The sequence below is a fragment of the Papilio polytes genome, unplaced genomic scaffold (assembly GCF_000836215.1).
Source record: "Papilio polytes unplaced genomic scaffold, Ppol_1.0 DF824102.1, whole genome shotgun sequence".
Taxonomy (NCBI): Eukaryota; Metazoa; Arthropoda; class Insecta; order Lepidoptera; family Papilionidae; genus Papilio; species Papilio polytes.
The window spans coordinates 3,481,098-3,492,690 of NW_013525102.1; the positions used below are offsets into that span (position 1 = coordinate 3,481,098).

Genomic DNA, 11,593 nt, shown 5'->3' on the forward strand with positions numbered 1-11,593 from the left:
CTTTCAATTTGACTCGAAACTAGTGACGCCGTTACATATCTCGTCACAGGTGATTGTAACTAGTGACGTGAAATAACGCTCACGTCTATCTGAGCGTATGTTATGAATGGAATATGACGATTGACGTCAATTGTCTCATGACAACTCCGGTCGCGTTTTAGTTGCTCGAAAATGGTCTTAATCTTATTTTATTATTTTTAGCTCAATGGTTGAATATTTTCGCGTCATTTTTTTCTGGTTATTTTATAACAAGTAGAATCGTTGAAAAAAAGAAAAAAACACATGCATATTCCCTATTGTAGAGTCTTCTAACCGACAAGCAAAGTCTGGGGCATTTCCTAGTTACATTATAAGGCACAAGTACTTCCTTTACAATTTGCGTTTTTGTTTTCAAAAATAAAGAATTTCCCTTTAATGTGGACATACTACCTTGTTGGTAACCCTAAATGCTCAGAGGCGCCATGCTGTTTTTAATTTAGCGAACAGTTTGCCATGCTCTTTGGTTAAAACTTTTGTTGGCAACACCATCTGCGTCGAGTACCCTGCTCTGTTATTTGTGAATCAAAAAACTCTTTGGCGCAAAGTAAATATAAATCAAAAGCACGATTATTGTTCAACTTTTGAAAGCACGTCAGTTTTGAAAATGAAAATTATGACCCAGAAACGAGCTGCGTTGTTACTGTTCCAACATTTCAATCGGAACAAAATTACAGCATATGCTAGTCGTTGCATAACCAATACGACTGACGATATTTGCACCCATACAGGACAAGTATTTATTTTGTATTAATAAAATAAGTTTTACCTTTATAAATGCTATGTTCATCTTGCATTTGCACAATTTCTTTATATGAAGTTTGCATAGACGTAGATATAAACTATTAAATAAAATATTGTGTATCATAATATAAAAAATATTCTCTCTACAAACTACTACAGACAATTATGCCTGTCTTCTGTGAGAACTATCTCACAGAAGATAAGCATCATGTAGAGTTTGTGTTGTGTATGTTGTTAATTTATGATAAGCGAAGAGGTTGAGTTCAACTCAAATCCTCTTTCCCTTTTTACACTTTTATTTATAAAGGACTAGGACTATATAAGGAAAGTCAGAAGAGGAGACTTATTATCCTCTTCCTGCAAATTTTCTCTATATGTAACACATCTGCACTTGTTAATTTCTTGTAAATCTATAGGCAGCGGTCACCTTATTGTTCTAGTGATAGGCTTCTAGTTTGTATACCTGCCAACTTATACTATAAACAACAGATTATTGCAGTAATTAAATGTATAACTATAATAAAAATGTATGTTTTCAGAAATGGGATTCTGATGATTATAGACTTGCTAGATTCATGAATGCCCCAAAACATGTTAATCAAAATTGGGCAGTTAAATTAATTTCAGAAGTACCACCTAAAGAAGTAACTGAAAGAGTTGTTTGGTGTGACGGAGGAAGTGGGCCAGAAGGTCATCCAAGAGTTTACATTAACTTGGTAATGTTTTCATTTCATTTTGTAGCATAAAACCAATGAGTAAGTAATATCTAAAAAATAAATTACGTTACCTACACATGATGTATTTTCGTTATTTGTAATGAAAAAAATTGTCAGTCCACAAATCTCCTTTAATTCAGGATACTCATCAAAAAAGCTGAACTAATTTTGATGTGACTTTTGCCGGAAGGTTGCTTATGTGTTCACCAGTGACCATTGAAACTTACATATAGTGTACATTTCTATCATTCTAGATTTTAGTTTTAGATGAATTATTAATGTCTATAAATATGTTAAAGTATATAATGTGAACCAAACATTTGCATTACCAATCATTCTTACTATATATAAAGGGATGACAATAATTCCTTTTGTAAGCGTTTCAACTTTGCCACTCTATTAATAATCTTATTTTATTCTTCAGGATAAACCTGGTGATCACTCATGTGGGTATTGTGGTCTTCGGTTCATAAAAAAAGAAAGTCATTAACAAAGTGGAAGAAAATCCTAATTTGTTATTACAAATTTGTTAGAAATGATAAATATGGAATTTGAAATAAAATTATAGTTAACTGATCAACATTTTATTTAAAAATTCACATACATGAACATTTGTGTTTTGTATGTTTTGTTTAGACTAAATGATCTAGTTATAATAAATTAGTAAGCAAGAGATATCAGCTTTTCATTTATACATTTTAATTCTAAAATTCATCACAATCTTTATAAACTTCTTAAGTTGAAATCCTGAGTCAAAAAAGATGCCATTCTCTTTTATTAAACCCCCAAACTTGCTATCTCAAAATATTCAGATTTTGTAATTCCAACAAAATTTTATCTGCCTGTATAGCCACTCTAGTACTCATACTTAATAGCATTAATTTCAAAAATCAGACTAAGTCTCAGTTAAGAACATAATGATAGTTTGCTTGATATTTCCTGTGAAATATATATGTTTGTTCTACTTCTTATAAAGTTGAAGATTTTATCAATATCTTAAATCTACTGTTCACATGTAAATTTTACAAGTAATTTCAAAGTATATTAAAAAAGGTGATGCAGTTCAATTAATACTAAAATGGAGAAATGACTGAAAATTGGCAACTCCACATTCTGATATAGAGGATAGAGCATAGTGGAAAAGAATTATAAGAAAAGCAAAAACCCCCCACCATATTTTAAAATACCAGAGTAGAGTTAGAGACTTTTTAAAACTTTTTTTAATTCAATTCTCATTTGTTGCATTTGCATCCTTTAATTGTTGACGTATATCAATATTGGATTGTAGAAGTTCTTTAAGCTTCTTATGTATATCATCATTCTTCTGCTCTAAAAAGTCCAGTGCTGAATTTAATTCATCAAGTTTAGAATCCAAAAATTCGTACTCTGAAAAAATATTGCTGTATGGATAAAAATATTTTGACAATATGAATACCAATTGGTGGCAACATGTTACTGTTAAGTGGTGCCACATCACAGTGTACAAGACAACAGTTCAAAGAAATAAATGATTAATCAAAGTGTTGGTAATTATAGATGAGCAGCATTGACAATGAGTTAGTGGTATTGTTACTCATAAATATTCCATTTGCTTATGATACTCCAATGGCAGATACATATAAACGTGTAGGTATTTTCTATCGCTGCCGCCAACTGTTGTCAGATGTGCCTGACTTCTAAGTTCTATGCAAACATTTTCCGCGGACCTTCTTTCGTTCATTAAACTTTATTCTCCTTGCAATTCGTAGTGTGTTTCGACCTCCGCTTTGCACAAAATACTAGCAAAGAATGTACATATTCATATTGCATATTACCCATTAAAAATCAAAGACAATCACCTTCACGAATATTTTCGTTATTTTCAATGTTTGCACTGCCATCAATTCCTGTTTCGCTATTTTCAGGCTTGTTATCGTCGTTTCCAGCCATTTTTACGCTGCAATAATTTGATATTGTGTGTAACTATACAAATTGGTCAAAAATTCTAAATTTATCCACATACACTATTTTATAGTCTAATTTTATCGGTATTATTAAATTTAGCACTACTGTAAGGAATTTATTAATTATAAATTCCCCACCTGTCAACAATATTATGACTGTGCCATAGACAAATATACTGCTGAGAGCGGAGAGGTCACGAGTACCAGTACTGACATCTATAGATGGACAAGCTGTAAATAGTGGTTTTTGTGCATATTTGATGCTTATATTTTCTATACTATATTCATTACTAGAATTGTCCCCTAAATTAGTTAAAATGTGAGTAATCATTTTAGATATGTTCGATAAATTTTATTCAAACTGAATACACTGAATGTCGATAGTTCATGTAGCGTGTTTGTTTCGTCACTACGATACTCGTCTTTAAACTACGGCAATAGCCTTTATAGATTTTGATACTTCATAAATATGCATTACTTATCAAGCTAATTAATTTTACTTAGACAAAAACTAGACATTCCCAAACAGTAACCTATCCGTTTAAAAGGGATCAATGATCAATATTTATGCCACCGATATGCAACTGACGCGACCATAGATTTCGACATTGACATTTTGAACAATTTATTATCTGTGAATGAATTTATTACGTGGTGAAAACCAATATTTAGATTTTTAATATCTGTCCATATCTTTATAGTATAATTTACATTTACTTACCTTATATTGTTAAGTTGTTACGGCCCACCAAGTAAAATTATTTAGTTATTGTGCATTTAAATACGGTGATTCATTAATATCTGTCTTAATTTCAAAATGTGAGATGGATTTCTATTTGTAGGAATAATAAAGTGATTTTAAATTTGTTTCTTGTAGTACTAGTACAAATTATTTACTATCAATATTTTAACAATAGGGTGTTGCGAACATAAAATCTTCTTTGGGAATTATTGAAAATTGTATATTTTGATTTAGGCATTCGATATTTGGAACAATGACTCACTTTGTACATTAGTTACTAAGTAGTAAAGTATATAATATTGGATTTTATTTTTCTTTGTTTGTAACCAATTTTCAACAACTTAATATTTCAGCAAAATGACATCGGGGCCGTACAATTACTCATACATTTTTAAATATATCATTATTGGGGACATGGGAGTTGGAAAATCATGTTTATTACATCAATTCACAGAAAAAAAGTGTAAGTGTAGATAGTGAGCCAGTTAAAGACATTTTTTCAGTTTTTTATGTTTGATATAAAAGGCCATAGTCATACTTAGCAGATGCTTCACAAAGCTTGATTAGACATTTAGTGAATCTGAGAGTAAACATTTTGGCACATAATAAGCCTTTTTTGTGCTACATCAATTAATTTATTTATATCATTCTCCATTACAATTGGAACCTGTAAAAATAGTTTATGCATTTGTATAAAAGAGGCTTTTGGTATCTGAGTTTGTAGTTGATAACTATGGTTTGCTGATTTTACGGTATAGTAATTATTAAAAGTTTACAGTTATGGCAGACTGTCCTCATACAATTGGTGTGGAATTTGGCACTAGAATAATCGAAGTTGCTGGTCAAAAAATTAAGCTTCAAATTTGGGACACAGCAGGGCAGGAAAGGTTCAGAGCAGTGACACGTTCATACTATAGAGGTGCTGCTGGTGCACTTATGGTTTATGACATTACAAGAAGGTAAGATATTATTTAAATTTTATGTTAAAAATTTATCGTGTAAATTTATGCTTTCCATGTTTATAAACATTATTTGAATTATGAAATGTTAAAAATTATTAAAATGTCATAGATGCAAAATAAAAATTGAATTTCCTTTTTTTTATTAGATCCACATATAATCATTTAAGTAGTTGGCTCACAGACACACGTAACTTGACAAACCCAAGCACTGTGATATTCCTTATTGGAAATAAGTCTGATCTCGATGGTCAGAGAGATGTTACATATGAAGAAGCAAAACAGTTTGCAGATGAAAATGGTCTTATGTTTGTAGAAGCTAGCGCTAAAACGTAAGTATCCTCCAAATGTCTTCTGTTATTTGTCATGTTAGTGCAACTAGTAGCATTAATAACTATAAACTTGAAAGTTTAGATAAATGGATGGCTGAATGTTTGTTAGAAGGTATCTCTAGTACAGCTCAATGGATATAGTTCAAAATTGGCACAGATATAATTGGAAAAAAATGCCTATGTGTACTTACAGACATAGTCAATTTTTTGCAAATGTGGAATTTTTATAGTTAGAAACTGTTGCAACTAAACAAGTAATTAAACTATATTGTTGCATCAGTACCTAAATGAGAGTAATCCCTTGGAACCTCCCATCCCTTGAAACATCCCTAGGACATTGGAAATTTTTACATTAATTTTTATAATGCAGAGGTCAAAATGTAGAAGAAGCATTTCTGGAGACGGCAAAGAAAATTTATCAAAGTATTCAGGATGGACGGCTGGACCTGAACGCGGCGGAATCCGGCGTGCAGCACAAGCCCGCCGCGCCCGGCCGCCCGCTCGCCGCGCCGCCCGCGCACCGCGACCACTGCGCCTGCTAGCCACACCCCACACCCCGCACCTCACTCTTTATACTAAATGCTCTATTTACTCTCCATCACTGTCTTTCTGACATGTTTTGTTTCTAAAATTGATAATAATAACTATTAATATATTTTTAAAGTGTAATTATACATATATATTGAGCAACTAAATATTTAAACCTATTTTACTTTTTGTATTGTACATTCCACATAACCATAATTTAAAACATTTTCTTTTATAAAAAAACGCGTTTTTGTCGATGCGCGTGACTTAAACTCCTAGGAAATAGTGAAACGACCTCGCTATAACAATGATCTCGTCAGTCTGGAAAATTCTTTCGTTACAAAATGTATAAATACACACGCATGTACGAAACTATGTCGATATTTTGTAAAATCGTATTTACATTTCTACAATTAAATGAACCTAGATAATCTGCTTACATTAGCTATTATCCATTAAAATCCTGTTAAAATCGGTCAGCCCTTTCTTACCCGGAACAAACGCGGTGTTGTAGTCAAACAAAAATTGTTTTTTCTTTATTAATAACATATATACATCATGTTAATGAATGTAAAAAATATTTAACGGTTTTTTTGACTATTCATTCTTTACAACGTTGAATATAAAAATGTGTATATTTTTGTATTCTGAAAATTATTACGTTTCATGTGAGTTTAATGCGTACGTATCGACTATTGGTAAATTTTTGACCGACTTCCCAAAAGAAGGAGGTATTCAATTCGACGGTATGTTTTTTTTTTTTATAAAAGTGGTCACTCCTTAATCAATCTTAATACAATTTATTGGATTCTAAATATATTTTTGTGTCCTTAACATCATGAGTATCTTTCAATTAATGTAATGTTATTTGTTACACCTAAAATTAGTTATATAATTAAAAGTGGTTTAGCTTATATATAGCACTTGTTTTTTAAATATTGTTACTTTCGATTATTCCATAATTTGAAAGAAGTTAAGGTTAACAAAGAAACAGGTATTTTAAGATTTTAGAGAATACGATATAGGAATAACTTTCTCCTTAATGTACTGCTATAACTGTTGTATTACTACATTTAATTAAAAGTTTCGTATGCACTTATATTTTGTTCCATTATAATAAGATCTGTTATTTTCTCACGCCTGTTACGTCAAAACGTTTTGATATAAAGTACAAAAGTATTTGAGTAACATGCCGGTAGAAATTGGTAAATCTGGCTTTCCTCTCGTAGAGCTAAATTCGGGATCATTAAAATATTTTTATAGTAACATCAAGCAGTTTCTATACCATTCTTATTTTGGGTCTTGAAAGTAATTGTAGTTGTTAAAGAGTTAAGATATAAATAAAATTAGCGTTAGAATGAAACTGCATTATACTATAAAAGTTGTTTCGAATAAAACTTATTAGAAATGTGAATTTGATGTAAAATTATTGAATACCAAAGTGGTTCGTCCCATTCAATAGTTTCACTAGTTAAGTATCGGGCTTGGTTTGTGTGTCAGGTGGACATTAGTTAAAATGCATATACATGTAATCTTAAATATCATTATTTGTCTGATGCTAACTTATTCATTTTGATTTGAATTTATTTATTAATCGTATATTAGCGTTATATGAGAAAATATATAAATAAACAATGACCTATCGTTATTTTGATTTTATTTTATACTGGTACACCCTCATACATTTTATAGAGCTACAAACTTTTAGCTATGAGATAAACTTAAGTAGTTTGTTGTCATGTCAATAACATTGTATTATAAAGGACACTCTTCTGATTAAATTTTCAACGCTGTTATTTTTGTGTCGAAAATTATTGAGTCACCAGCTCTCTATGTCAAAGACTCAAGCCATATAAAAGGTGAAAAAACGAAGTGTGAATTATGTATGTATTCCAATTGAATATCTAGTATGCAAACTAATCGAGAACCTCCCTGTTTTTAAGGTCAAATAAAAATATTACAATGGGTGTTTTTAAATTTGATCTATTAATTCTTACATATGTTATGAATACAATGTCTTACTTCGTTTGGTCGATAGATAATGTTAAATAATCCATATAAGAATGTTGATTTTTGATTTAAATCAACTTATTAATTTATTACTTTTAAATATAGATATATTCATCGACTTGAATTTCATTTTAAAAATACCCTGACATGTTCCTATCACATTAAGAATGTTAGAAAAATAAAAAAATGACTTTACGTACAATTTAACATCTATGCCGCCAATGATACCGTTCTCATTGCCATAAGATTATAAGATTTTATCCAATATACATTTTAAGACAAACTATAACTTGGTAACATTTTTATCAACAAGGCTGCGCAACGATTGTCAAAATCGAGCTAGATCTTGATAAGGCACCGATGATACAGTTTGGAGGGCGCGGAGTGCAGCAGCAGGTCGCGCATGTGGCGCAGCGCGGTACTGCGCGCAGCCGGTGGCGGGATGCGGCGATGTTACAGTTTGGAGGGCACGGAGTGCAGCAGCAGGTCGCGCATGTGGCGCAGCGCGTGCTCAAGCGCGGCGCGGTACTGCGCGCAGCCGGTGTCGGGATGGCGGCGGAAGGCGGACGTGGCGAAGTTGACGTCGTCGTCGCGCGGGTTGTAGCAGGTCGCGTACCCGTCGGCCACCAGCGGACCGTAGCACATGAACCCGTCGCACTTGCACGCCACCTGACGTGACAATCGCTTTATCGAACACTTGTAAAACCAACTCTTTAATATTTTTAGTTTTAATTTTAAAGTAAATAATAATGTTCCGTGTTGTATTATCTCGCAATTTAAATTTAAAGTTCGAATTAATAGGCGATCATGGTGACATAGTTTAGGCGTCCCCAACACTAGTTGGCGCGCCGAACGCTATTGAAAAGGTTACCACTGCTTTTACACATTCATAGACGTGACAATCGCTAATAATGCCAATGCATTCTATTAGTAGAAATAACATTAGCATTGGCTATATCTATAATCCAGTTTTTTATCCATTTTCCATGAACGACTGTCATGCATGGAATGGATTATACAATAACACATATTGGCCACGATTTTTTCAACATGGCGACGTTTATATTTTCCGAGTCGGGAATAACAATTGTTATCAATATCCAATATAATGCAGCACCTGGCTGGTGGATATCCTCATGTGAGCGCTGCGACGATAACCCTCGTCCGAGTATAATTTCGGGATCTCGATACCATTTTCGAGAGCTGTCAATTTCAGTCCAAGGAGATGTCTATCGACTCCTAATCCTTGTAGAGCCTGTGAAAATACGAGCAGCGTTACTTTTTCGGTAGAAAATATATATTTCTATATCTATACCACTAACGCGTAAACACACACTTTTTACTATGTAGAATTTCGGCAATCATAGTATATTTATATTTAAATATATTTTTTTTTAAATAAAAATCTCTAAACCACATACGAACACGATAACGTAACGGTTAACGACACGATACGTTTCAGGCTGTATATGTCGCACTACTAAACTTAGAGATTAAATAATTTGGATAAAACCGCCATCTGAGAAAGAGATAAAAACTGCAAGCTGATAGCATCAAAGTTATCCAATATCCAAAGGCCTTTGTTGTCATTTGTTCATTGGAATTTTGACATTCGCAATTGAAATACAAATGTAAACAATAAAGTATTTTTTTTATAATTTCAATTTAGAACAGCTAGTCTTACTAATATTATAAATGCGAAAGTTTGGATGGATGTTTGTTAGAGTTTATAGGTTAAAAAACTGGTGAACGGACCTCGATGAAATTAGGCAAAGATTTAGAGGATAGCCTGTAAAAATACATAGGATACGTATTTTTGTACTCTAATTCCAGGCGGACGGAGTCGGGAGCTACAGCTAGTGTTGCAGCAGCTACAAAACAGTTAAGCAATGAGGGACCTGCACGGTGTAGTCCTTGTGCGCGTGCACGGCGGAGCGCATGGCGCGCAGCTGGTCGTGCGGCGCGCGCGCGTGCAGCATGGCGCGCGCGAACTCCAGCGACTCCGGCGAGCAGGAGCGGATGGTCTCCGTGCGCCCGCCCACGAACATGCGCGTCGCCGCCGACTCGTAGTGCGCGCCCGCCGTCCCGTGCACCCTGCACACGCACCGCTGGACACTCTATACCATCTATTATATCTACCATATATCGACGGGTGAAAAGCTCTTTGTTTCAACCATTTTAGGCGATATTGACTTTTATATACAATATTCAGAATCAGCGAATTTTTCTGCGTCGTTTGAACCTGGTTTCATAAAGATCAGAACACTTTTGTGGCGCTTGAAACAATCAAAATGTAGGTTTCGTATTTTTTCTAAAAATGAAAACTTTAAATGCCTCTCTTAACGTTGGACCTAATGGCTTTTAAAACAAATATCCTCTCACCCATCGATACCAATATTGTGTTTTTTTATTATTTTTTTAATTTCATGCGGGCAAAGTCGCGAGCAACAGCTAATTTAAAATATTTATGTAATTCATCTTTATAATAAACTAGCTTTCGACCGCGACTCCATCCGCGTGGAATTAAAATAAAAAACAAAAGTTAGTAGCTTATGTATTGTTCCAGACTATACTCTACATGTATGCCATCACCGAAATCCGTTCAGCAGTTTGGGATACAAACATCATCCATCTAAACTATCGTATTTATAACATTAGTATGATAATGTTGTATATTTATGTAAAATTCGAAAGATATATATACCTGTAAAACGCATATTGCATAGCCATCTGCAGATAGCTGTCGGGGCTAAATTTTTGTGACTTGATAAAATTCTTTCCATAATCATCAAATGTGAAGCAATTTAACTCAAGGTCGTCCACAAGTCTGAAAACAGTACAAATAAATGAGTAAATATCAAATTGTCAGTCAACTTGTACTACCAACTTTTTATATCTTTTAAGCAACATTTGAGCATATTTCGTAATGTGATTTCCAATATGAAACATACTTGTCTACATTAGTTTTGGCAGTACTGATCATGTCGGCGACATCAGCGTTCACGTTAAAGTTAAGTTTGACAGGCTCCTTGGGACTTGATGATGATTCACTACTTGTACTACCCTTATCTCTGAAAAACAAGAAAATACTACTATAACCAAGGAAACACAAATATACAAGAGATCTTTAAAAGGTTTCTATAATACTTAGGGGATGAATTAATAAATAGGATTATTAACATCACCCTCCCCTTTACCAGCTTTATTCCAGTCTTTTTTCAGTTTTTTAGTTATTTTTTTTTCAGTTAATTTCAGTAAGAGCGAGTTACCGAAATTATAAACTTACATGTAGTTAATAATGAAGTCTGTGAGGACGGCTATAGGCTGTCCCTCGGCCGGAGAGTGCTCGTACGTCAAGCCTGTGACACCATCCGCGCCCACTATGAACTGAAAATAATAGCCGAATAATCAGTAAAGTTGTGTAAACACAAAATTAAAAACCATTTATTGCTTGAAAAAAAGTCCATATTGTTGACAAGCATAACATCTAATATATCGTATATTAATTTGTGTAAAATAAAGCGGGTTATCGATTACAAATTTTATACATTTGATAAGCATAAAATGTAAGAGCGCGCGCACA

The 11,593-nt window shown here is 33.3% G+C and overlaps 4 protein-coding genes across 6 annotated transcripts in view; 2 read left to right on the forward strand and 2 right to left on the reverse strand.

Annotated features, from left to right (window-relative positions):
* Window positions 1–509: 509 nt before the first annotated feature.
* On the forward strand, window positions 510–2,076 carry LOC106099507 (probable NADH dehydrogenase [ubiquinone] iron-sulfur protein 6, mitochondrial). Its single transcript, XM_013278070.1, has 3 exons — window positions 510–772; window positions 1,320–1,496; window positions 1,921–2,076. Exons 1-3 carry the CDS (start codon window positions 644–646, stop codon window positions 1,984–1,986), a joined length of 372 nt encoding a protein of 123 aa, XP_013133524.1. The 5' UTR covers window positions 510–643; the 3' UTR covers window positions 1,987–2,076.
* A 407-nt stretch (window positions 2,077–2,483) lies between these two features.
* Window positions 2,484–3,599, reverse strand: LOC106099508 (UPF0184 protein AAEL002161). The gene is made up of 2 exons (XM_013278071.1): window positions 3,335–3,599; window positions 2,484–2,882 (listed from the first exon to the last, which is right to left on the reverse strand). Exons 1-2 carry the CDS (start codon window positions 3,423–3,425, stop codon window positions 2,722–2,724), a joined length of 252 nt encoding a protein of 83 aa, XP_013133525.1. The 5' UTR covers window positions 3,426–3,599; the 3' UTR covers window positions 2,484–2,721.
* Window positions 3,600–4,075: 476 nt separating this feature from the next.
* On the forward strand, window positions 4,076–7,648 carry LOC106099506 (ras-related protein Rab-14). 3 transcript variants are annotated; one of them, XM_013278067.1, is made up of 5 exons: window positions 4,076–4,291; window positions 4,535–4,644; window positions 4,960–5,140; window positions 5,290–5,472; window positions 5,843–7,648. In XM_013278067.1, exons 2-5 carry the CDS (start codon window positions 4,539–4,541, stop codon window positions 6,012–6,014), a joined length of 642 nt encoding a protein of 213 aa, XP_013133521.1. In that variant the 5' UTR covers window positions 4,076–4,291; window positions 4,535–4,538; the 3' UTR covers window positions 6,015–7,648. The 3 variants fall into 3 exon arrangements, with proteins under 3 accessions (XP_013133521.1, XP_013133522.1, XP_013133520.1); XM_013278068.1 differs by having other exon boundaries at window positions 4,076–4,225; XM_013278066.1 differs by having other exon boundaries at window positions 4,077–4,258.
* The window catches only part of LOC106099510 (carnitine O-acetyltransferase-like), an 8,097-nt gene continuing 3,255 nt past the window's right edge, over window positions 6,752–11,593 (reverse strand). Inside the window, 6 exon segments of the mRNA XM_013278073.1 lie at window positions 6,752–8,679; window positions 9,128–9,265; window positions 9,909–10,104; window positions 10,715–10,837; window positions 10,962–11,081; window positions 11,297–11,423. Of these exon segments, the coding sequence (XP_013133527.1) occupies window positions 8,464–8,679; window positions 9,128–9,265; window positions 9,909–10,104; window positions 10,715–10,837; window positions 10,962–11,081; window positions 11,297–11,423 (920 nt within the window). The 3' untranslated portion in view covers window positions 6,752–8,463.